The 23,035-nt window shown below is 36.3% G+C and overlaps 2 protein-coding genes across 5 annotated transcripts; one reads left to right on the top strand and one right to left on the bottom strand.

The window, feature by feature from the left end:
- Positions 1-298: 298 nt before the first annotated feature.
- LOC120017176 (pentatricopeptide repeat-containing protein At5g15280, mitochondrial) lies at positions 299-4,270 on the bottom strand. The gene has a single exon (XM_038870307.1). It carries the CDS (start codon positions 4,196-4,198, stop codon positions 395-397), a length of 3,804 nt encoding a protein of 1,267 aa, XP_038726235.1. The 5' UTR covers positions 4,199-4,270; the 3' UTR covers positions 299-394.
- Positions 4,271-9,994: 5,724 nt separating this feature from the next.
- Positions 9,995-17,133, top strand: LOC120017198 (polypyrimidine tract-binding protein homolog 1-like). 4 transcript variants are annotated; one of them, XM_038870336.1, is made up of 11 exons: positions 10,171-10,310; positions 10,617-10,760; positions 10,848-11,057; positions 12,672-12,734; positions 12,849-12,922; positions 13,046-13,141; positions 14,437-14,494; positions 14,562-14,666; positions 14,758-14,839; positions 16,127-16,239; positions 16,467-17,133. In XM_038870336.1, exons 3-11 carry the CDS (start codon positions 10,872-10,874, stop codon positions 16,908-16,910), a joined length of 1,221 nt encoding a protein of 406 aa, XP_038726264.1. In that variant the 5' UTR covers positions 10,171-10,310; positions 10,617-10,760; positions 10,848-10,871; the 3' UTR covers positions 16,911-17,133. The 4 variants fall into 4 exon arrangements, with proteins under 4 accessions (XP_038726263.1, XP_038726262.1, XP_038726265.1 ...); XM_038870335.1 differs by lacking the exon at positions 10,617-10,760 and having other exon boundaries at positions 9,995-10,310; positions 14,562-14,648; XM_038870334.1 differs by lacking the exon at positions 10,617-10,760 and having other exon boundaries at positions 9,995-10,310.
- Positions 17,134-23,035: the final 5,902 nt, after the last annotated feature.

Raw genomic sequence — 23,035 nt, 5'->3', positions numbered from 1 at the left:
GTTTCAGAACCATACAACTCAAAATGAACTAGTTTTGCCAATGAAGGCATGCACCAGCAGGCCTTCTTGTGCCACTCCATGAGTTCGTATCAGTGATATTCAAGCAACAATGAGTGCCAAACTTCCCAGCCTCTGGCCATAAAACAGTCTGCGGAACCAAAAAATTAGCTCAAGGAAGACCACGGATTTTTGCTCGTCCTGGCGAAAAAATAAATAAATAGTACAACCGAATCTGAAACAGATCAACATCTTAAGCAAAACAATGGAATCTAAACATGAAATTGGCAAAAAAAAACCACAGCAGAAATTTTCTTTCAGGTATATACAAAGTACGAAAAAAATAAGTTTACCATCTAAACCATGTCTTTAAGATAGTAATCTTGATCATGTTGTATCATCCCAATTTGGACTTGGAAGTAAATCCACTTCCTGAAAGAAGCCGTGACAGGAACCCCTTGCTGCTGCTGTCCTTGTCCTTGTCATTTGAATGGCTTAACTTGCTTATCAGCGACCAGTGCATGTCAAAATCCGGCTCATAACCATTTCGCTGCATCACTTGCACAAGCTCTGATGCCTTCCTGAGATTGTTTTCATAGCGATGGCAATTGATTAATGAGTAGTAGATTTCTCTGGTTGGGGTTACACCTAACTGAACCATAGAAATCAAGAGCCTTTCAGCTTCTGCACTTTGTCCATCTTGACAAAATTTATGAACAAGCATGTTCCATGTTTTGATGCTTGGCTTTAGATCCCTATCCAACATCTCAGTCTGAAAAGTCATAGCTTGGTCCATTTTATTACATGCACAGAAACTCTGGATGATGGAATCATAACTTGCTGAATTTGGGATGTTTCCTTTCTTCAACATGACATTAAGAAGATCAACTACCTTATTAAGTCTTCCATACTGACAAAACAGCCTAATTAGATAATTATAGTTGATACTATCATGGATTTGACCTTTACGTACCATCCGATCCAGAAAATCTTCTGCTTCTTGAAGCTGACCATGAGAAACAAGGCACTCAACAAGTGAATTTTGAACAAGTGAACCATGAATCCAGTCTCTTGCATGCATTTCTCGACTCAACTCCAAGGCTTCCTTAAGCACTCCAAGTTCACACAGAGAACATAAGACTGTCCTTAAGCTACGATTGCTTGGCCGAAGTCCCTTGGATATCATAGTAGACAGGTAATGCACAGAAGTAGAGACTTCTTTGCACTGAGAAAACCCATATACAAGAAAATTGTATGAGACTTCATCGAGTAGCAATCCTTTCTTTTGCAGTTCATTCAGAAGTTCAGTCACAAGTACTAGGTTCCCATTTGAGAGAAGATAAAACAGTAAAATATTATAAACGATGAGGCCATGAGACCCACTCTGTCCCAGCATGAAGTCCTTCAGGCGTAATGCTGAAAGGAATCTGCCATCTGCACACATCAAACGCACCCAATTCCGGTAACTAGAAATTGGAAGGCCCAAATTATTTCTTATCTTAGCACCAACTAGCTCCCGTACCTTAGTAAAGTTCTTTACTCGGCAGTTCTCTTGAAACATTATGTCATAAATCTCAGCATCTGGAACTTGTCCTCCCCACATCATGTCCTGGACTAGATTAACTGCCTCCTCAATCTTCCTTGTCAAAAAATATCCTTTAACTAAGGCACTGTTGACAGAACTTGAAAGCTTAGATTGCTCTGCTGATACAATGTTTTTCAATGCTATTGCTTTTTCAAATCTAGCCGCCCTACATAGCTGGGGAATTAATATAACAGAAACATCTAAGCAAGGAACCAAGTTATTGGTAAGCATACTATCCAATATCGTAAAGGCAACAGAAAATCTTTTCTCCTTACAAAACCCTCTTAAAAGATGGCTATAAGCTATGTGATCCAAGGCAAAACCCTGCAGTAAAAGTTTTTCCACCAGCACATGTGAAATACCTGCAAAACCTAAGACACACAACTTTTCAAGAAACACATGGCAGATTTCCAACCTTAAGTGAGTATTGGCCACCATCATGCTTTCAAAAAGCTTCAGTACTTCTTTTAGCATATTTTGATGGCATAGACATTCCACAAGAGCTTTACAGTCTTCCAACTCAGGTAACCATTTGCTCTGTTGAGCCATGGCCAATAAATCAATAATCTTCTGATTATTTTTCATCTTACATAAACCCTTGATCAAAAGACTGAATGTTTTGCCATGGATTGTTAAATTCCTCTGCTGCATTCCGTCAAACAAGATACTCCCTTTGTATGTCAATCCTTTCTTACAATATGCTTGGACAAGCAAATTGAGAGTTTCTTGGTCCAGCTGATTAGTGAGTTTCGGCACCTGATCCAAAAGATAGGCACTTGCCCTCACATGTAAACGAGATGTACAAAGCCCATTTAATAATGCAGAGAAGACAGACAAAGACAGTCCTTGACCCCACTGAACCATTTCATTTACCAAGCCAACTGCAGCACTATAATTCCCATCACTGCACTCCTTCATCACAACCGAATTATAATCAATTATTGTCGATTCTTGAAGCACATCGTTTACTCTTTTCTCGTACTCATCAAGGTCAGTATCTAGATAAAGTCCATTCCCTAGAGTATCAAAGAATTCTGTCTTGAGGAAACCCACGTCATTGTCCCTTTTCAATCTGACAGCCGATGGATTGAGCCCCAATACAGTGAATACTTTAGAAAGGGGATCCTCTGGTGAAGAAGATTCAATAAAACCCCGGTTCACCATTTCAGGAATCATATTCTTTGCTTCATCAAATCGTCTAGCCTTGCAGTATCCAGCCAAAAGAATTCTGAAAGTTGTCAAGTTGGGTGTTGTCCCCCTATCCACCATTTCATCAAGAACGGCCTGGACATGTTCCCACATTCCCTGCATGAACATTCCACTGATAAGGGAATTATAGGAACATATATGAGGTTTCAGGCCCCTCGATAAAGTTTCTGACCAATACGTAACAGCATTTCTCAAGTTTCCTACATGACAACTCCAACCAATTAAGACTCCAAATGTAATCTCATTTGGTTGAAAACCTAACTGTTCAAGTTTTTGCCTGAAAAAGTCGGCTCTCTCAGCACCAAAATAGCTACATATGGTATTTATGATTGAATTTCCAGTCAGAACATCTGGAGGACACTTCATTTGAACAAAGAACCCCAGCAAATCTTCAAAATCTTTGTTCTCACAATAACCACAAGCAATCTCATAAATAACTAAACTACTGGGCTCAAAACCTAAAGCCATAGCCTTCTTAACAAGATTTCTCGCTTCTTGAATCATTCCTTCGCTACAAAGAAGCCTAACAATATTGTCCACACTAGACTTTCCTAAATCGCTGGCATTTATCCCTATTTCCACCATATCCAAACAAACTCGAAATGCCAATTGGGTTTCCCTAATTCGAACCAAATGATGAAGAAGAGCAGAACAACATGACAGGGGTGGGATTAACCCTTGGCCCCTCATTTGATTATATACGAAAAAAGCTCTTCCTGTTTCACCCCTACCAAGATACCCTCCAACCAAATTACCAAAAGTTACAGCACTATGAAATGTAATTCCTTGATTCTCCATCCCCAAAAGCAATAATTCAACTTCTCTAAGCATACCCACATGGACAAGCATTGACGCCATGACCTCACATGATGGAGTAAGGTGCTTGAAATCCTTATCCATTTTATGAACCCAATTGAAAATTCCCCACACAGTTTCAACCCTTTTAGCATCAAACCCCACTTTTCTACACTCAAATTCGAAACCCAGTAATATTTCAAGCACATCTTGAGGGGTCAGCTTCAAAACCCTCCTAAAACGACGAGTAATGTCGGGTATTACATTAGATACATCCAAAAGAAGGTCCTTGAGAGAAGCATTAACAAAGGACCTCCCGTTACTTCTCTCAAAGAAATCATGACAATTTGATATAACGGACTGTGCAATACCGGTGCAGTCAATCGAAGACAAATCTGATTGGATTTTGTTTATTTGGCGACTGGAATCAGAGAATGATGGAGGTGGGTAAGTGTGAGAAGCAGTGGAGCAATGTTTATTGGTAGAAAAGAGACAGAAGAAAAAAGGAACCTGCTTGACGAGGGGCGTCTTGCGAGTGTTGAGATTGGAGCGAAGTTGGAGCATGTAATTGCTTAGAATGACTGTAACGGCAGCAGTGGTTCCTGTTCTCATCTATGGCTACATTGCAAGCAGAGACCGTGCGTAGGACGTGGTCGAAGAAACTGATTTATTGACAAGGGGTAGTGTCGTTGCTTCATCAATGGAACGTTTATTTGCAATAGGTCTTTGTTTTTTGGATTAATTATACTTTCCAACACTAAAAAGATATAGATTATTACATTTTCAGCACCTAACTTTTTTTTTATTATAATGTCATCATCTAATTTTTCAAAATGTGACAAAATACTCACCCAAGTAAATTTTGATCTGTGCCGAGCAGGAATCCATCTGATATGGCCCTTCAGCATTGATCATGTCTGTTATTGTAACAAATCTGACCGAGTTCTTGAAAAGAACTTGAAAAAAATGAGTGATAATTTTGTAACAAAAAATCTTTGGGTGCTAAAAGGGTCACAATGCGTATTTTTCGGTGATTAAAAGTATAATTAACTCATGAAAAGTATAATTAACCCTTGTTTTTTTACCATAAATTCTATATCGTTTTAACTTCCATTAAGAACAAAATATTTTACCCATTATGTTTATGAATAATTAGCAAGAAATTCCTCAAAATAATTTTTTGTTCTAGTGGACTCACCCATGGTAGAAAATCGAAATCCCATCTCCCTACCGATTTTTCAAAAAGGAAAAGAATAATAATAAACAAAATAATGACATGATTGTGGGAGATTTTTTTTTCCTTGAGGATCACACCACACCACCTAAAGAATTGTCCGTTTTAGGTGACTCATACAAGAGTGAATACGCATTTTACCAACTAGGCCCCTCACCTCTCCCACTCGAACGTATGAGTTCTTAATGATGGGAGAGTGAATACCCAACTTACCATCTAGTTTAGTTGGTAACTTGTATACTCACTCTCCCCACCATCAACATCAACATCAAGAGGTTATGAGTTCGAATAGAGAGATGTGTGATATTTTATTGAAATAAATTTTTGAGATTGATGTACTTGCTAGTAAGCCAATACCACATAGAATCAGACTAACCGATTGATGTGCTTGTTGACCGGTTTACACCGTATAGAATTGGACTAAGCGATGTACAAGTGGTGAGAGAGTACAGTTTCTTAGTGGGTGGATTGATGTGCTTATTTGCCGACTTACACTGCATAGAATTGGACTAATCGATCGATTGATGTGCTTGTTAGCCTACTTACACTGCATAGAATTGGACTAACCGATTTAGAGAGTACGTTTTCTAAGTAGGTGGAAAATAAAGAAAAGAAACAGTAGTTAAAGCGCGGAGAGTCTTGAGAGGACACCATCCTTTTAATATTTTTGACATTTTGTGGTTGTTGCCGTCCTTTTCTCGGTTTAAACTTTAAAGGTCTGAGTTAGGTGCAGAGCTACTGGCCATTTGAGTCTGCTACATTGCAGGCTTGTGGCAGAGCTTTTACTACTCCTAAAAAGCCAACCCTAATCAACCACTTTTTGACTTTGCTTCAAAGCTACAAAAGAACCTTGTAAATACAATGGTTATTGCTCTTTTAGGACACTTAGGCAACTACAATGGTTTAATATTTATTGGATCAATAAAAATATTGACACAGTCTCATTTCTATTATATAAAAAATCAAGTCAAACACGTATTTTAATATAATTATATCAATAAAACACATCTTTTAATATAACCACATCAGCAAAACATTAATTTCTATACAATTTCTCTTCCCATCCAACATGGAGGTCAATAACATTTCATTCCTCCATATTATCTACAACAAAACTACACCAAAACATCAAATACCAATGCATTCACATCAGTAAAACACTTATCTCAATGAAGCCACATAAGCAAAATACATTTTACAATACAGCCATATCAGCAAAAGATAACATTTTTATTGGCCCAATAACATTTTACCATTGCAAGTGCCCTACAATGATAAAGTGTTGTTGGACTAATAAAGATGTTATCTTTTATTTATGTCTCTGTATTGAAAGACGTATTTTGTTGATATGGTTATAGTGAGAAATGTGTTTTATTGATGTGATTATATTGAGATTTTGTGTTTTAATGTAGACAACATGAAAGCATAGAACATTATCGGCCTTTGTGTTGGATGGGAGGGAATAATGTATAGAAATTTATGTTTTATTGATGTGGATGTATTGAAAAACATGTTTTATTGATTTAATTATATTGGGAAAAGTGTTTGACTTGACTTTTTATGTAATAGAGTTGAAACCCGATCAATATTTTTGTTGGCCCAATAAAATTGCACCATTGCAGTTGCACTTAGAGCAATTGCAGTAGTTATAATTTGTTGGGCCAACAAAATTTTATATTGGGTCACACTTCTATTACATAAAAAGTCAAGTCAAACACATCTCTCAATACAATCACATCAACAAAACACATCTCCCAATATAACCACATCAACAAAATATAAATTTCTATACATTTTCCTTCCCACCCAACATGGTGGCCAACAAATTCTCATTCCCTCCATGTTCTCCCCAATAAAACTACATCAAAACACAATCTTTCAATATAAAACACATATTCCAATATAGCCACGTCAGCAAAACACAAAACTCAATACAACCACATCAACAAAACACAAAACCCCATATATATTTGTTGGTCAAGATAAAATAATACCATTGTAAGTGCTCTTATATATTTTTACCTTAAAGTTTTTTTTTTTTTGTTTTTTGACTTCTTCATTTTTCAGTAATAATAATAAAGATAAGCATGAACATAAAAGATAGTGAATGCACCTTGTGAGTGCGGCCCTTTTGACCTAAGAGCATCCACAGTGATGCACCAAATATCCAGCACTTCAAAATCATTCTCTCTCTTCTCATCTATCCTACGTGGCACAATTTAATTGGATGAGTGAATTCCACAATATACATTATTCATCAACACTCCATACATTCCAACACTTCATACTCACTTTCTCTATTTTCTCTCTCTTCCTTTTTATCATCTCTCTCTTCTTTTTCATATCTCTCTCTTCTTTTCATCTTATCTTTCTTCCTTTTTATCATCTCTCTTCCTTTTCATCACCTCTCTCTTCACTATTTATCACCTCTCTCTTCACTATTCATCAACTATATACATACTCCAACTCTCAAGTATCTTTTTTCCACAACTAAATTGTAGCACTATATTTATCAAAAAAGTAACATTTCAAGTACTTGAAATACACTCCATTATACCCATTGTGAACATCTAGCACTTAACTTATCAAGAAAGTATCATCTCAACTATTTCAAATTCTTCCCATTGTGGATGCTCTAAATCTAGGCCCCCTGACATCAGATTCACAAAACAACTTTCCAACCAGAAGAATTCCTGTGGGTATTCGAGAAAGCAACTCAAAAGAAAAACAAAATCCTGGGGAGAAAACCATCTTCAAAGGGTCTGTACGCGTGTGTGTGTGTATATATATATATATATATAATCAAAATAGCAGATTTCGGAAGTGCTTGACTACTGCCAAGATTACACCCCCCACCAAACAAACATAAACTTGCTAATGAAAACACAAAAACCAGAGCCTTCACAGTGAATAAAGAGAAACATTTACACATCGATAAGCTAATTAGCAGCTCATGAAGTGTAAATATATGTAGTGGATGTGTTCATCTGCAAAATTTCAAGTAGTTAGAAGGAACTAAATATCAGGAAAACAATTAGAATAATTAACAAATGTGAACCTCCAAAGACATTAGAGTTTAGACATGCATTGGCACTATAGTTTTATACAATGTTATCATCAAAAAATCTAGCATGAGAGAACGAGGGTGTTATGTAGCCATAGATGACTTGCCGATGATGAACTTGTTAATTTATATACACACACCATCAATTTGCATACTTACAATATATATATATATATGTACGGAAACAATACTATATACAATAATGTCTTGCAAGTAATTAAGATAATCGGCAAGTCATCCTTGGCTGCACTACATGACCTCATTCACACATGCAAGACTTGAGATGAATGTATAGAAAAATATGAACTCTCCCTGTATGAATATATATAAACAGTCATTTCAATCAATGATACAACCCCCCAAAAAAGATAGCAATCTTTCCCAAAGAAGAAAGGCAAAACATTCTCCATTGAAGTAAGTAAAAACAGACGTCATTGGACAATAAGAAACTGATAATAATATCAAAGCATTGCCTCAATGAGGGTGTCCGTGAAAACAGGTAGAGAAGAAGAAGTGGATTGGACGAAAAGAGTCTTATTGACAAATGGGGTTTGAAGCAAGGGATGTTAAGGCCAATGAGTTTGCTTATAAAGAAGCAAACTTTGGTTTTTACTCTGTATTGGGTAAAACTGTAAAAGTCGCAAGTATTAATGGAGCCTAGCTTTTGTACAGAAAAGGCAGCTTCAAAAGCTGTCAAAATTGTGTCCTTGTCCAATAGGGCAAGTGAAAAAAGTTGAGTAATTGGATGTGACTATGCATTGTGGTGACATGTTCAAAGAGAGATCTACTGCAAAAGATGTATCTCCATCACGTAAATACTGAATATAAGCTTTGGATGTTACTGTTTCATTTAAGACACACTGTAACCCTTGCAATTAATGGCGTTGTCTCATGTCTGTCCACAGACAAAATTACTACATGCTGAGTATGAGAGGTATGTTCCACCGTTGAAGCTAATTTCCCATAGCAAAGCCAATTGACTGATATGGTTGTTGAATTCTTTTGGAAGCAATTTTTATTGTGCCTGCCAATTAAGTGCGAGAAATGCAACATTTCCATAGGGCTGTCCAGAAAACCTGTGTCGAATCGAATTGACGGCCAAACCGATTGTTTAATCGGTTATTGTCACATACACGTTAATAAAGATAGATCGAAAAACTGAAATAACCTACCAAACCGTCAATAACCGACCGATCGGTCAGGTAAATTTATATCAAGAAACCAACAAAAATCAACCGGGGACACCCCTAATTTTCATGGATAGAAGCCGTTTGGCACATTATGTAATGCGAGGTATGGACCACTGGGTATATTACCACTTGGTGATAGTCTAGTTGATTATCTCACTTATGGCATACGACATCCGAGATCAACAGTTCGAACCAACCAGTTGTTATATTTCTTTGTTGAAATCCTAGTTCCCTGGGTTTGTCTAACTTTCGGATCCTACCTGTCACAAACATGATGTGAACTGTTTTGGCCACCCAATGAATGACATGTTTGACTAGGTGGTTTTTTGATTACCAAAAAGACAATAATACAAGGCATGGTAGAATCACGATGACCTAAATTATGTTTGGGACAAATACATTCTTAGAATCCTAAGAAAAACCAGCTTAAAATAATGTCCAAAGGATTGAACTACTCAAAACCACAATCTTTTCATATAAACACTATAAGCATAAATATACATCACATTTTAAGAAAACATCTCATGGCTTTAGAGAAATGTGTATTCCTAAAATTCTGGATTCACTTCGCTCATCCTTCAATCTAAAATTAGAAACATTCTCGTAAGGTCAGTTACGATTAATTTTTTTTAAAAAATTGTTGACATGAATTTTATCGACAATTATTTCGATCTGTTCTAAATCATTCTTTTAAAATAATCAACCAATCAATCAATTTTCGAAGATTTTTTTTAACCTCCAAATTCATGTGTGACGTAGAGGATGTGTTGTCCTGATTAAGTTGGTTAGTTACCAAGTATTTAAATTAGTCGTTATTAAGAAACTTATGAATTTGGGTGGATAATTCGATCCGATTGGACCCGTGTCCGATACCGAACGAGAAGAATAGCATTTATAATTCACACCCGTAGTAACACGGGATCCCTGCCTCATGTCAACAAAATCTCCGAACTCCGGTAGATAACCCCAACACTTCGTAGAAACTAGAAACCAAACAGTCCTCTGCACCGCGCCCTCTCTCAGCCCCAATTCGTCACTGTGAGAAACCTGTAGATGTCAACATCGGGGCAGCCCCAGTTCCGGTACACCCAGACCCCGTCCAAGGTTTTGCATCTTCGAAATCTGCCATGGGAGTGCACGGAGGAGGAGCTTATTGAGCTCTGCAAACCATTCGGCAGGATTGTAAACACCAAGTGCAATGTTGGCGCCAATCGCAACCAGGCGTTCGTCGAATTTGTGAGCTCCCGTTCCCATTTTGCTTATTATGTCTTTTGATATTGGCGCTAATTTGAATTAGGGTTAAATTAGGGTTTTGTTGGATTCGACTGTGAGTGTTTTGCATGTAATAATGACAGGTGACGGATTGAACTTCTTATTGATTTTAGTTTTTGCTATGATTGGGTTGTCTATAAAATATTACGCAGTTCAGATTGGGTTTTACTCTTAGTCTTTTACTTATGTTTGTCTACTCCTGGAAACCGTGGACAGCGGGGATGGTTTGTTCTCTTCTCATGTTGTCCTTTGAATGCCCCTTTTGCATAGATGATTGCGATGGTCTGTGACACCAAAGGCCTCTGCCCTTCCATCCCTTTGAATGATGTACATGTGGATCATGGTTTTGGGAATTTGATAAAAAAAGAAAAGTAAAGACTGGCTTTAGGGAAGCATTTCTTTATGCTATGTTAGGTTTGATTGCAAATCCTCTTTTCATATTGGGTATCTTGTTTTTAAGTGACTGCCTTATCGGGACAGAGATTTTGTTCTCTCTTGCAGGTAGATATAAATCAGGCTATTCAAATGGTTTCGTATTATGCTTCCTCTTCAGAGCCTGCACAGGTTCGTGGTAAAACTGTGTATATTCAATATTCAAATAGGCATGAAATTGTCAACAACAAGAGTCCGGGAGATACACCTGGAAATGTCTTGCTGGTAACAATCGAAGGAGTAGAAGCTGGTGATGTTAGCATTGATGTCATTCACTTGGTAAGTGCTTTATTACTGCATGTCTTTATATTTGGGCTATGTGTTATCAGATGTAGCACCCTTTTTTCTTTCAATAACTGTTGGTGGTGCCTAAATTTTTTAAAGATGGGGCTCTGTCAACTTATTAATACCACTGTTAAGGGTTGTCTGGTGGTGAGTGTGTTTGTTCCTCTTGCTCGATGATTGTACTTGAGAGTTGAGTCAGCATACCATAATCAAGGCACTGTGATTTGCCTTGCCTATAGTAAAATTCAAAATAATTATATTCCTTTATTTTGAAGCGGACATATTTAGTACTCATCTAGTTATCTTTGACTTAAGCTGCTATCATAACTAATAGATGCACGAATGCACCTTTTTGGTTTCTTTATGCTTGTAAAGTAACATCAAGCCATTAGTACACTAGGTGGATGTTTGTTTCAAAAATAACATTGACCAAAATTAACTTTAAGTGAAGTTCATCACTGCTTGCATAATGTTTTATTTTTGTTTAGAAGGGTGGTGGGGAGGGATGACAATGCAAGGGGAAGTTATTTAAACTATCACAAGAGTGGTGTACTGGCTGGCTCTTGCTTGGTTCCCTATAGTATAATTTTTTTTAAAATTTAACTTGGTTTGCTACTTTGCTAAAAACAAAATTAACTTCCCTAGGATTTTTATGTTAGCCTTTGTAAACCATAGTTTTAATTTTGAAGTAAGTTTTGGAAGATAAATTCTAAACCCCAAAATAAAAATAAAAATTAGGTTACCTGGCTCCCCTGATTTTTCACCTTCATTTAACTCTTTTTCTACACTTATATGAGTTTCCAATGCTTATTGTCTAATGTCACTGAAGACAAGTTTTAATTATATATCTAACTAAATTTGTGATTGTTAACTACATTAGATGAACTCCAACTTTTTTCCTGTAGGAATAGTTTTGTGTTCACTTCTACTTACTCTTTCTGCTTTTCAATTGCACTCTTATTATTATTTGTAAATTTAATTGTGGTTTGATGTGTTTTTTTTTTGGGGTGAGGCGATTTAAGATGAATAAGTTTTTTGCAAACATCAAATTGAGAAAAAAGAAAAGAAAAGAAAAGACTCCATTCTAGTGGATGCACTGACACAATAATAGGCTAATAGCCATGCCACCATGCGGTGAAATGCTTCACATTATTTTGGTAGTTCTTCAGAGTTCTGTAGTTCTGCATTATAGCCTTTTTTTAACTGTCTAAAGAATATCTCTTAGTTTATACAAATCTGATTTCAGCAGTCTTGTGTGGCATAGTTTTAGTGTCTGCAATGAGATAATTGTTCTTCAGCAGTTTGCAATATTGGTGATGCTAAATGCTTTATATGTAGTTCGATTGGAAGCTGTTAGACAAATCCTTGGTTAGTTTCTTGCCTAATTTTATGCTTCTTATGGTTGGGATTTGGGAATCATGCATCCTGCATGGGATGGGGATATATGTACAGGTCTCATTCTGCACTTATTTCTTGTTCTTGTTTGAATTATCCTCTTTTTTGCCCCTTCTCATTGAACCAATGTTTGGAACAGTGGGTGATGGTCTTTATCTCTTTTAAAAAAATTATGGATAGGATATCATTATATCTTCTTGAAACTTGTCTCAGGTGTTTTCTGCTTTTGGCTTTGTTCACAAAATAGCAACTTTTGAGAAGGCTGCAGGTTTCCAGGTGAGCTGGAAAAGCTGGCCTATGTTTTATTATTTTAATTTTTCTATGATTGTGTCTTTCAACATCGCCTTCAACTTTATGTCAATATAACTGCTAATTTTAGAATATTTGCAGGCACTAATTCAGTTCACTGATGCTGAGACTGCAATGTCAGCCAGGAATGCCTTGGATGGGAGAAGTATACCTAGGCATGGATCTCAATCTCGCGTCATTTACTCTTTTTTCTATCTTATTCATGGAATTTTCGCAGTTGTCAAATATGTGCTAAATGTAATAGGAATCTTAATGTTACTTTCTGGTGTTTTATTCAGGTACTTGCTTCCCGAGAGTGTTGGGTCATGCCACTTGCGCATTTCATATTCGGCACACACGGATCTAAACATCAAATTCCAGTCTCACAGGAGCAGGTAAACAAAATAAATCCAGGAAGATAATAAAATAATAGCTGAAGCCTCCCAAATGTGTTCCTGTGTTTGATCATGCTTACTGGCCAAACCATTTATCAGTATTTTGTTTGTTATTTTTTCAACATTTGCAGTATTTCTAATCAGTGTGTGCTTTTGTCATTTAGGGGGGTAGCGAAGCCTGGTAGAGAGAACACAGATGTATTGTCGTGACGACTTAGTAATTCCTTGATCTTTTGACAATAGCTTAATTCATTTGCAAAAATCATTGTAGATGTTATTCGTAGTCTAATTATTATAGGATTGCCTATTCAGAGCCATTGCTTCTCATTCATTTGCAGTATTTCTAGTCAGTGTGTGCTTTTCTCATTTAAACCTGTTTGGGAAACAAGATTTTATGTTTCTTCTTCATTTCTTCTTTTCCTCTCCTTTTGATTTTGTAATACTTTGTCTGCCACTCTTGTTTACGAAATCATTCTTTTCCCCTACTTTTTTCAGTGTTTGTACTTGGCTTAATAACTTCATCTTGAACACTTGCTTTTGCTCATTCTAAATGAAATGCAAACTAATGCTCTGATAAGTTATCTGTTTAGTAAATTGGGACAGATAAGTGTTTTGTTTTCTCTACAATAGAGTAAAGTTGTAATTCACAGAGAACTTTTTAAATCTTGTTTCTATGGGAAAACTATTATTTTGAGACAACATATTTGAGTTTGGTATACCATATGAGAAATATTCGGATGACAATGCCTGAATCCCTGTCTGTGATAATGGTATCTGATTTTTTATTAACTCTGTGGGACTAAACTTTTAGGTTGTCTAGTTCTGTTGTTATTAATAGAAGTTAAATATGGGGCCAGCAAGAGTTCATGGAATATCTTTCTCTAGAAGAATCATCTCTGTACTTTTGCATCATGAAGTTCGACTTGAGCACACTTTATTAGAGTACCTTGAAAGGCATTTTCCATGCTCTTCTTAATTTCATGGAATTTTACAATTACGTTTGTGTCTTTTTGCTTTTTCTGCTGTTCTTTGTTGAACCCATCTTCTGAGTGGAAGAGAGTTCTGGGCATAAACTGTGTAAATTTCCTGATGATTGTATATATGTATTCTGTCATGTCATTTTATGGCCCAACTTTTGACTTTCATGAGATCTATGCGTATCAATGCATCGATATTGATTTTCCTTGTTCTTAAATATTTTGAAGAGTTTGTTTTCTATTACTTCCGCTGAAGCTTGTGCAATATTAATTCTCAGTTAATTCAATGATTTGTGCTGTTTTACCCAAATTCTGCAGGGACTACACGAACCCATATCTTCCGGTGAATCCTACTGCAATTGAAGGACTCATGCAGGTACCTTTGTAATAGTAAAATGCACTGCTTTGGTATTGAGTTTGTTCTCATATGCTGTAATGTCCAGCCTGCAGTAGGTCCCGATGGAAAGAAGAAAGAATTTGAGAGCAATGTGCTGCTTGCTTCAATTGAAAATATGCAGTACGCTGTCACGGTGGATGTCCTTCACACTGTATGGAATTGCATACATGTTTTCTCATAGAATGTCTTAAAAGTTACTCAAATTGTATTTATGCCTTGCTTTTCTGTTTAACTGGTTCCAGGTATTCTCTGCATTTGGGACTGTCCAAAAGATTGCTATATTTGAGAAAAACGGTGGAACACAAGCACTAATTCAGTACCCTGGTATGCCTTTTCTAATCTGTGACCGTTTGTCTTAATTTTGTTGTTTGCTTGACATATCTCTCATTTCCGTTACTGCACCTTATTGTGAATATCCTTTTCTTGATAAAATTGATCTCGATATGTATAGTTCCTGCATGTAAAGAGCTACTTAACCTTAATTGGGAAAATGTTGAACCCTGTAAACCCTCATAAACCTAAGCCTTAAACCTTGAACTCTAGCTCTAAACCACGAAATAATGGGCCTTAAACCTTAAACCCGAGACATTGGACTGTTAACTGAAAGCCTTAAATTCTAGATGCTAAGCCCGAACCCTATGCCCTCAAAACCTTAACTATAGTCCCTAAGACCATCCATGTCAGCTCTTCTCAGCAGATTCTCTATATTTACTTTAAAGTTCACTTTGTACATATTTACAGTTATGCCTATAGTACCACTACACATTAGATGCTCTAAATCATTTAGATATTCATTTTTGCAATCATTCTTTATTGATTTAAACTCAATTCATTTTACAACTATCATAACATAACATCCTACCATATTAAAATAATAAATAAATTGACATTAATATTTCCCTAAGCCTAAATATATCATATAATAATTATCATAAATATTTCATTCAATATTTAATTATTTAATTTTTTTGTAATGTAATGTAATATTTATATTCAATATTCAATATGTAATGTGGTTGTTGAGGGGAAATGCGGGGAAAAGAGAAAATGAGTAAATATAAAAACTAATATAATACCGTATGGAGTTTTGAATAGTGGAACTTTACTTCTAGGGATTTACTGTTCAAAACTGCTGTTTTACCAAACTTTTAGAGTAACTATGTGACCCATATTTTACTCAAAACTCAACCTAATACTCTAAAATTAGAGGCAGTATGGGTTTACAGTGTCTCTGTGTGCTCTAAGTTATGACCCCTGGATCTTAAGGCAAAACCCTTAGCCCTGGACCATAATTACCCTAATCCCTAAACTGTTATAAATTCTTTACACGGTTGTACATGTTATTGTTGAAATTTGTCAATGTAGTTTTTGGTCTCCCCTGTATTTGATAACCATCCAGGATGTGTGCATTACCACAATGCAATTAAATCAATGGGCTTAGTGACATAATATTGTGTCTCCATGTTTTCTTCTCTCAATATGATTATACACATGAATTGGGCCATGTATGTCTCATTTTAAAATCTTTTCAGTCTGAGACCCTGTAGTGTGAAATGTTTCTCAACTCGTGCACAATCTCTTCAGGCCTGATGTCCGGTTTGTTGTTTCCAGATATTACGACAGCAGCAGTTGCCAAAGATGCGTTAGAGGGACACTGCATATATGATGGTGGCTATTGTAAGCTTCATCTATCATACTCTCGTCATACTGATCTCAATGTTAAGGTATAGATATGTGCTTTTGAGTAAATGTTCACGAGGGAATGACCAAATTCATAAGCATATTATTAGAAGATAAACTGGATCCCTTGATTGGAAAAAGATTTGGTCCTTAAAAGATGTATGCTTTGTTACACTTGATCGTCTCTCATATTTTTTTGGTTTGAATTTGCTCTCTGATTTTAGGGAATGAAGCATGTAATTTTTTATTTGCCACTTATTTTCTGTTGTAGGCTTACAGTGACAAAAGTCGAGATTATACCATTCCGGATGTTAGTTTGCTTGCAGCACAGCAGGCTTCTGGCCTCCCTACTGCCCCAGCAGCTTGGCAGACATCTCAGGCGTCTCCAATGTACCAGTCAAGTGATTATGCTGCAGCAGCTGCAGTACATTCTCAAGTTCCACACTCGCAGGTGCCATCTTGGGATCCAAACCTGCAGGCGTCCAGACCAGCCTTTGTGTCAGCTCGTAACACTTTTCCTGGTCAAACGTATCCCACTTCTCCAGTTCCTGCATATGGCCATGTGGCAACACCTCCTGGTTCCTCTCCCCTCTCACAAAGTAGTCCAATGTCTCCTGCTGGGGCTTCCATGAGAATGCCTCAGCCAGGAATTCAGCCTAATTTTCGCCCTGGTGGAGCTTCACCTCCAGGTCTGCCTCCGTATTATGGTCAATAACATGATATTTGGTAGGTTGACCTCAGACAGTTTCTCGCCTTTACTGAATTTATATGCGCTAAAGATGCTTTGTGGTTGGCATATTTTTTTAGCCTGTTGCTGCTGTTTTAAGTCCTTTTGTGTTTTTTTTTTCTCCTAAATTTGTGCTAAATGTTTATGGTTCCTGGGCTTGAGGAGGCAATACCATCTATCAATCTTTTAATCATCGATCTTTCAACAATGATGCTATGGTTTTGCGTTGCATCTAGATATTCTGTTATCTGCAGTTTTTCTGGGCAACGATCGTGTATGGTGCATATGAAAGGTGTAAGAAACATTTACCAACCCGGCTTTGCCTATTACCTTGTTAAATTTCCAATCACGCCATTCATTCAAGATCCTAGTATATGAAAAGAGAAGGGATTCGTAGTCTTTGCAATTCATTGAAAATAGCAGAATTTATAATTTTAATCCGATTATTTAGGAGGTGTGTTATATCATGATATACTTTTATTTTTTCATTTTTAAAACTTTTATGATTTTTTCTTCAAAATTAGATGTAAATTGTAGATTTTAAAAAATTATAGAGCACTCAAAAAACTCAAAGAGAATCATTGCCAAGTACGACATTAAAATGTGCCGCCACACATTTGTCTGGTGCATTTTATCGAACTGCTTGCGAGCAACTTGTAATTCATCACATTTTCCATAGAAATTAGTAAGAGAGCTTGTGGGGAATATATGGAGTCTAGCAGGAGTCTCCGCTCATTTATTCATGAATCATTATATTTTTCCTTATGCTTCTTTGAATAGCAGCATCTTCGTATCTGGTTTCATAGGTATTGCTAGTCACATACATTTTTTAAGAAGGGTTGAAACCCCAGCATTGCATTCTTAAACCTAACGCTACGAAAATAGCCTAGAAGATTACAGACACTAGACATCACCGGACTACAGGTCACACATGCATTATGTGTATCAAAATAGTCTAAATTATATTCACTTAACACGTACCAAATACACCATAGATTGCATCATATAGATTCCAAGGAAAAAAAATTGTTGCATGTTCAATCCTTAATTAATCTGTTACAAGACCAGCCTTGCAAAATCAAAGACAGAAGTATGCTCCTTCAAGACCTTCATTTTGCGCCTCTCGAACACGCAACCCTTCTCTCTCTGTACCATACTGGATATCATTCTCTCCTGAGGGGAGAGAGTCGGGAGACCGCAGAAAAAAACTCTTGAAGCTACCGCTACTCGATGACCACCGGCTGATTCTTCAACGTCTATATATATATATATATATAATCCCCAAAAAACTACCCATCATCATCTTCTCCACAAGTAGTTTAAGTAATGCATCAATTGATCATCTTTATTCTCAATTCTCATTTTGTTCAATGTACCGAGTCAGTCTTTTACTGAAGCGGAAGAAAATGGTTTCGGCATTGATCTTATTCATCGAGATTCAACACTATTTCTGCTTTACAATCATTCGACCACTCCATCAGAACTCTTAAGAAAAAGATGTTATGCATTTCTACTACACGTACCTAGCTACGAGAACATTGTATATATCTTAAGTCTTCTTTCTACTCGATCTGGGATGATGATCTCAAACAAAAATGTGTTTCTGAATAGAAGAAGAGTGTAGTTGAGTGAATGTATAGCAACTTTGTTTGTAAGAGCTCTGATGGAGTGATAGAGTAATTGTAAAGCAACCATAGTGTTGAATCGCCATGAATAAGATCGATGTCGAAACGACTTTCTTTCGCAGCAGTAAGAGATTGAATCGAAACATTGAACAATCAAGAATTGAGAGCAAAGATCAATTGATGCATTACTGAAGTAATTGGAAAAGTATAAGGAGGAATGAATGAGATGTTTTTTTCACCTGCATTTGTAAGTCATATATATATACACACACACACACACATATATAGCAGAGCTGGAGATTCTTGAATCTATACTGTTAACTTTTAGGGGAAACAAGGTGTGGAGAAAATTAAGATTCTCATGGATAATGATGTACTTACTGTCTTTGGTTGTCGATTAGACCATAGGAGTTGTCGCTTATGACCAATTCTTGCAGGCATGTACCATGGAAAACCCATATATCTCCATCCATGTTGAACTCAACGGCATGAGATTTGTGGTGTAAAGCTAGGATTAACAAGTTTTGAGACAAAATGGTAATTGATCATAATTAGCATAAAAAATATTAAGGATTGAGTTTGTCTGGAATACGTTGATTTCTCCGAAGGATTTTTAATTTTTTTTTAGATCCGGTGGATTGTTCTGCCGAGCATTAAGCAATGAGCATCGGCAGAACGGTTCAAGATTCTTTGTGATCTCCCTCGGGAGAGACAACATCTGCTTTGTCAGTCCAGACATTATTGAGCCTGTTTAACTTTGACACACCTCCAAGCATTGGAGGTGTGTCAAAAGTGCTCTCACCTAGCTGTCGATCAAGGCATAACCGAAGTGTTGAGCAGCACAAACGACACTCGAGGAGCATCATCTCGGAAACCCTCTAGTGATTGACACTTAGGAACCAAAAGTTCTAAGAAAATCATATTCCGACCAGAAAAAGAATAAAAAATATTTACTCTCGAAAAACTCTTCTAAGAATTAGGGAGAGAGACGTTTTCTTACCTAAATTACACTAGCCAATACCATATAAAAGGGAGTCTCCGCGCCGAAGAGCAGTCTCAATCTCTAGGTAATCCTCGAGTTGACTTGAGCATCAGAGAAGTGCCTCCGAGAACAAACTCGGGGCCCCCATAGCTTACTCTTATCTTTGTGCAGGTCATTGAAGAACAATCCCAAGCAATCACTTCCTGACAGCTAACCCGACCTACTGATACGTTGGGAACTCGAGCAAGTTTTGGACGTGCTCACACACAGAAGAGTACAAACAAAAGATATTTCATTATCTTATTCACATTTCACACAACTCTCTGTTCACAAAAAAAGTAGAAAGAGACACAAAATAGAAACACAAAATTGAGTGACAGCAGAAACATAAATAAAACAGAGAAAACAGAACCGAAGCTACAGACAATTCATAACATGTAATTCAAATTCAAATTTTAAACTAGCCTCGAGGAGGAGGGCTAAATATGTAGCCAGTTTTTGGGTTAGTGTTAGGTCCCGGATCTGAATAGTCCATCACTTCGATAATCTCTCTTGACATTCCTGAACTTTCCTGGTAACCAAACACACAAACACTCACTCTTCCTTCTATGTCAAAAAGAGAGAGAGAGGAGAACAAGAAACCAACCTCTACGCGAGCAGTAGTGGAACTGAAATCTCCATCCTCAAGAGAACTAACCATCAATTTTCTATGTAATCCTGTACAGAATTTGAAGTAGGAATGCATTAGAAACACACAAAAAACACAAAATTTTTGATAAAAACTCTGTACATACCATGTGAGGAAGACAAGACCAGAAGAACTGTTACAAGAAGAAACCTGAGAAACCAAGAACAACCCATTTTTTCTTGAACAGTTTCTTCAACTGGGTATGAACCAGATTTATAAGGGTCTTCTAAGAAACCGCCTTCAGCCGCAGATCCAATACAGGAACTGGAGTATTTTTTTTAAATAGTGTGCTATATCTATATCAATATATGTAATTGTATATATACGCGTGTGTATTTAATTATAGGGAAAATTAAGGATAAGTCCCTCATTAGAAAGTTTTGTTTCAATAAAGACACTTTTAAAAGTCTTATTCTTTAAAGTTCATATAGTTTGAACAAGAAAGACAAAAAGTCAAAATATATGATTTTATTGTTTAAAATACTCTTATCTTCATCCTCAAACATGACACATGTCTCTTGCACATGATTCATCTTGGACCTCCACTGGAAACTTCGTCTCCGCCCCTCGTGGCTTATTTGAGAGTTCTATAGCATTTTTTCGTGATTTTTCATCTGGATTTTTGTTGTGTTTGAACTACATCTACTCATACTCACCACAAGACTTGTGATCTTGTTGTTTTCTTTTGATCTGTCATCACATCATTATTTTCGACAGTTTCTGTGGTGATTTTCTTGGTTTTTTGGTTCTAATGAGATCTGCAGACTATATTTTATCTGTTTCGATTAATTTGATATATGTCATAATGTTATCTGTCTTGCTAAATTTTATCTGTTTTGTTAAAATGTTATCTGTCTTTAATGAAATGTTATATGTTTGAAGTTCCAAAATTACCAAAACCGATAACATATCAGAACAAATATCATATTTACAGATTCAGATTCGATTTCAGAAGAATATTGACAGATACAAAACATATATAATATTGACAAATACAAAACAAATATAATATCATATACGAAATAGATATAATATCTACAGATTTAGATCCGATTTCAGATGGAAAAAAAGGTTCGAAAAAGCAATAAAAACTCAGGTGATGCGCCTTGGTCTATCAAGTTGATTAAAGGTGTTGATGGTCGACGGTGTTGGTCGTATTGGTCGGATCTAGCTCTTTTTCAAACGGTAATCGTGATTTCACGAAATTTTTTTGGCGACTCAAGTGATTTTCTACTGTTGGTGACGATTGGGCTTTGATCGGGCTGACTTAAAGCTTGATTTTGGTACTTCGTTCATCGAAAATGATGATCAGGCGACCAATTTCAGAGATGGTGGCGCAAGGAAGAAGAAGACAGGAGGAAGAAGAAGGAGAGAGAGTATTTTGGTAAGTTGCTAGGCTTTGTCTTTTTTTCTAAAGTTTTTTTTAGATTATCTTTCTTGGAATACAACTTTTAAGTTTTGTCCTTATGAATAAAAACTCTTTTATTATATAGGTTGTGAGACTTTGAAGGGTGTTTTGAAGATTACGCACATGCTCTGCCCTCCAACGCGGAGACTGGTTTGTGCTTGTTGCTAAAAGCCAGGGCTGCTCTCTGTTTTTCAATGTGAGAGAATCCTAATCCTGGCTGGGGTGCAACATCTTTTTATAATAATACCTTTTGTGACTATTTAAATAATTTTAATTTTTGCACATAAAAATATAAAATAAATATTCTTTAGAACATTTTTGATGGGTAATGTACAGCTTTCAGACAAGTGATTTTTTGCCGACCGTGTACTGAATAAAGAGGCTAGATCATCCATTGCACCAATTGGGCCTAATTCAGTGATAGTGATATCAAATTTGCAGGGACTGCAAATTTCCCAGAAGATGAGGCATGGCAACTTATATATTCATGTTTTTGTCTCCTCCATTTATTGGTCAGCCTCTACCTATACCAAACTCATAGGAACATGTTGCCAATCTAATAAGTTCCGGTCCGCTGCAGTAGAAGTCACTGCAGTGGCTATCACAGATGTCCAGTCTATTTATCAAATTCAAAAAATTGTCTAATTCTCGTACTGATATACAGATTGGACGTCTGAGATTAAAACTATATGAAAACTAAAGAGATTTCTATTGTAGGGGCCCTTAACCAATTTGCCAATTAAATTTATGAATAAAGTCTCATAAAATTAAGTTTGAAAATCCCAACCATGTATAAATTATGTTCTAACACTTGCATATATATGATGAGAAATCAGAAACATTATAGCATGGTTTGGTAGCAACTCCATTTTTATTTTCTAACTCTTTTTGTGTACAAATAACAAGACAAAGTCATTGAAACCAATGTGTAGAAGATAACATTTTGAGTTGAATAACATGCGTCCACGAGTCAAAGAGCACTACTACCAAATACCAATTGAGTCCAAACGTTTCAATTGGGTGTGGGAAGATATTTATTTTGAGAATATTCAATGGAATTCAACCTAATTAAGTCTTGCATGGAATAATTATTCCATTAACTTGATAAATCCAAATTAAAGGTTAGACGTTCAAAAACTAACTATTTTCCATCACTTTTTTTTTTCCCATAAAATGTATGTTGAAGAACTAACTATTTTCTCTAACTAAATAATTTTTTTTTAAAATTTTAATTTTTCTTAAATCAAACCGAGTCTAAGAATGTGTTTGGATTGAGGGATTTGGAGGGAAAGGAAGAGAAGAGGGGGAGAGAAGGGAATAGAAAGAAAAGAAGAATATTTTTTCAACTCTCATGTTTGGATATATAGATAAAAAAGAAAGGAAAGAAAATTGATTTAATTAACTAATTTA

This window comes from Tripterygium wilfordii, chromosome 15 (genome assembly GCF_013401445.1).
Source record: "Tripterygium wilfordii isolate XIE 37 chromosome 15, ASM1340144v1, whole genome shotgun sequence".
In the NCBI taxonomy this organism is placed as follows: domain Eukaryota; kingdom Viridiplantae; phylum Streptophyta; class Magnoliopsida; order Celastrales; family Celastraceae; genus Tripterygium; species Tripterygium wilfordii.
This window is presented reverse-complemented; position numbering and strand designations above follow the sequence as displayed.

Bases quoted from the DNA above. Each gene is read 5' to 3' on its own strand.
- LOC120017176 (XM_038870307.1), bottom strand. From the start codon at position 4,198: ATGAGAACAGGAACCACTGCTGCCGTTACAGTCATTCTAAGCAATTAC.
- LOC120017198 (XM_038870334.1), top strand. From the start codon at position 10,128: ATGTCAACATCGGGGCAGCCCCAGTTCCGGTACACCCAGACCCCGTCC. The intron at 14,840-16,126 runs GTATGCCTTTTC...TGTTGTTTCCAG, and splicing joins AGCACTAATTCAGTACCCTG to ATATTACGACAGCAGCAGTT. The intron at 16,240-16,466 runs GTATAGATATGT...TTTCTGTTGTAG, and splicing joins ATACTGATCTCAATGTTAAG to GCTTACAGTGACAAAAGTCG.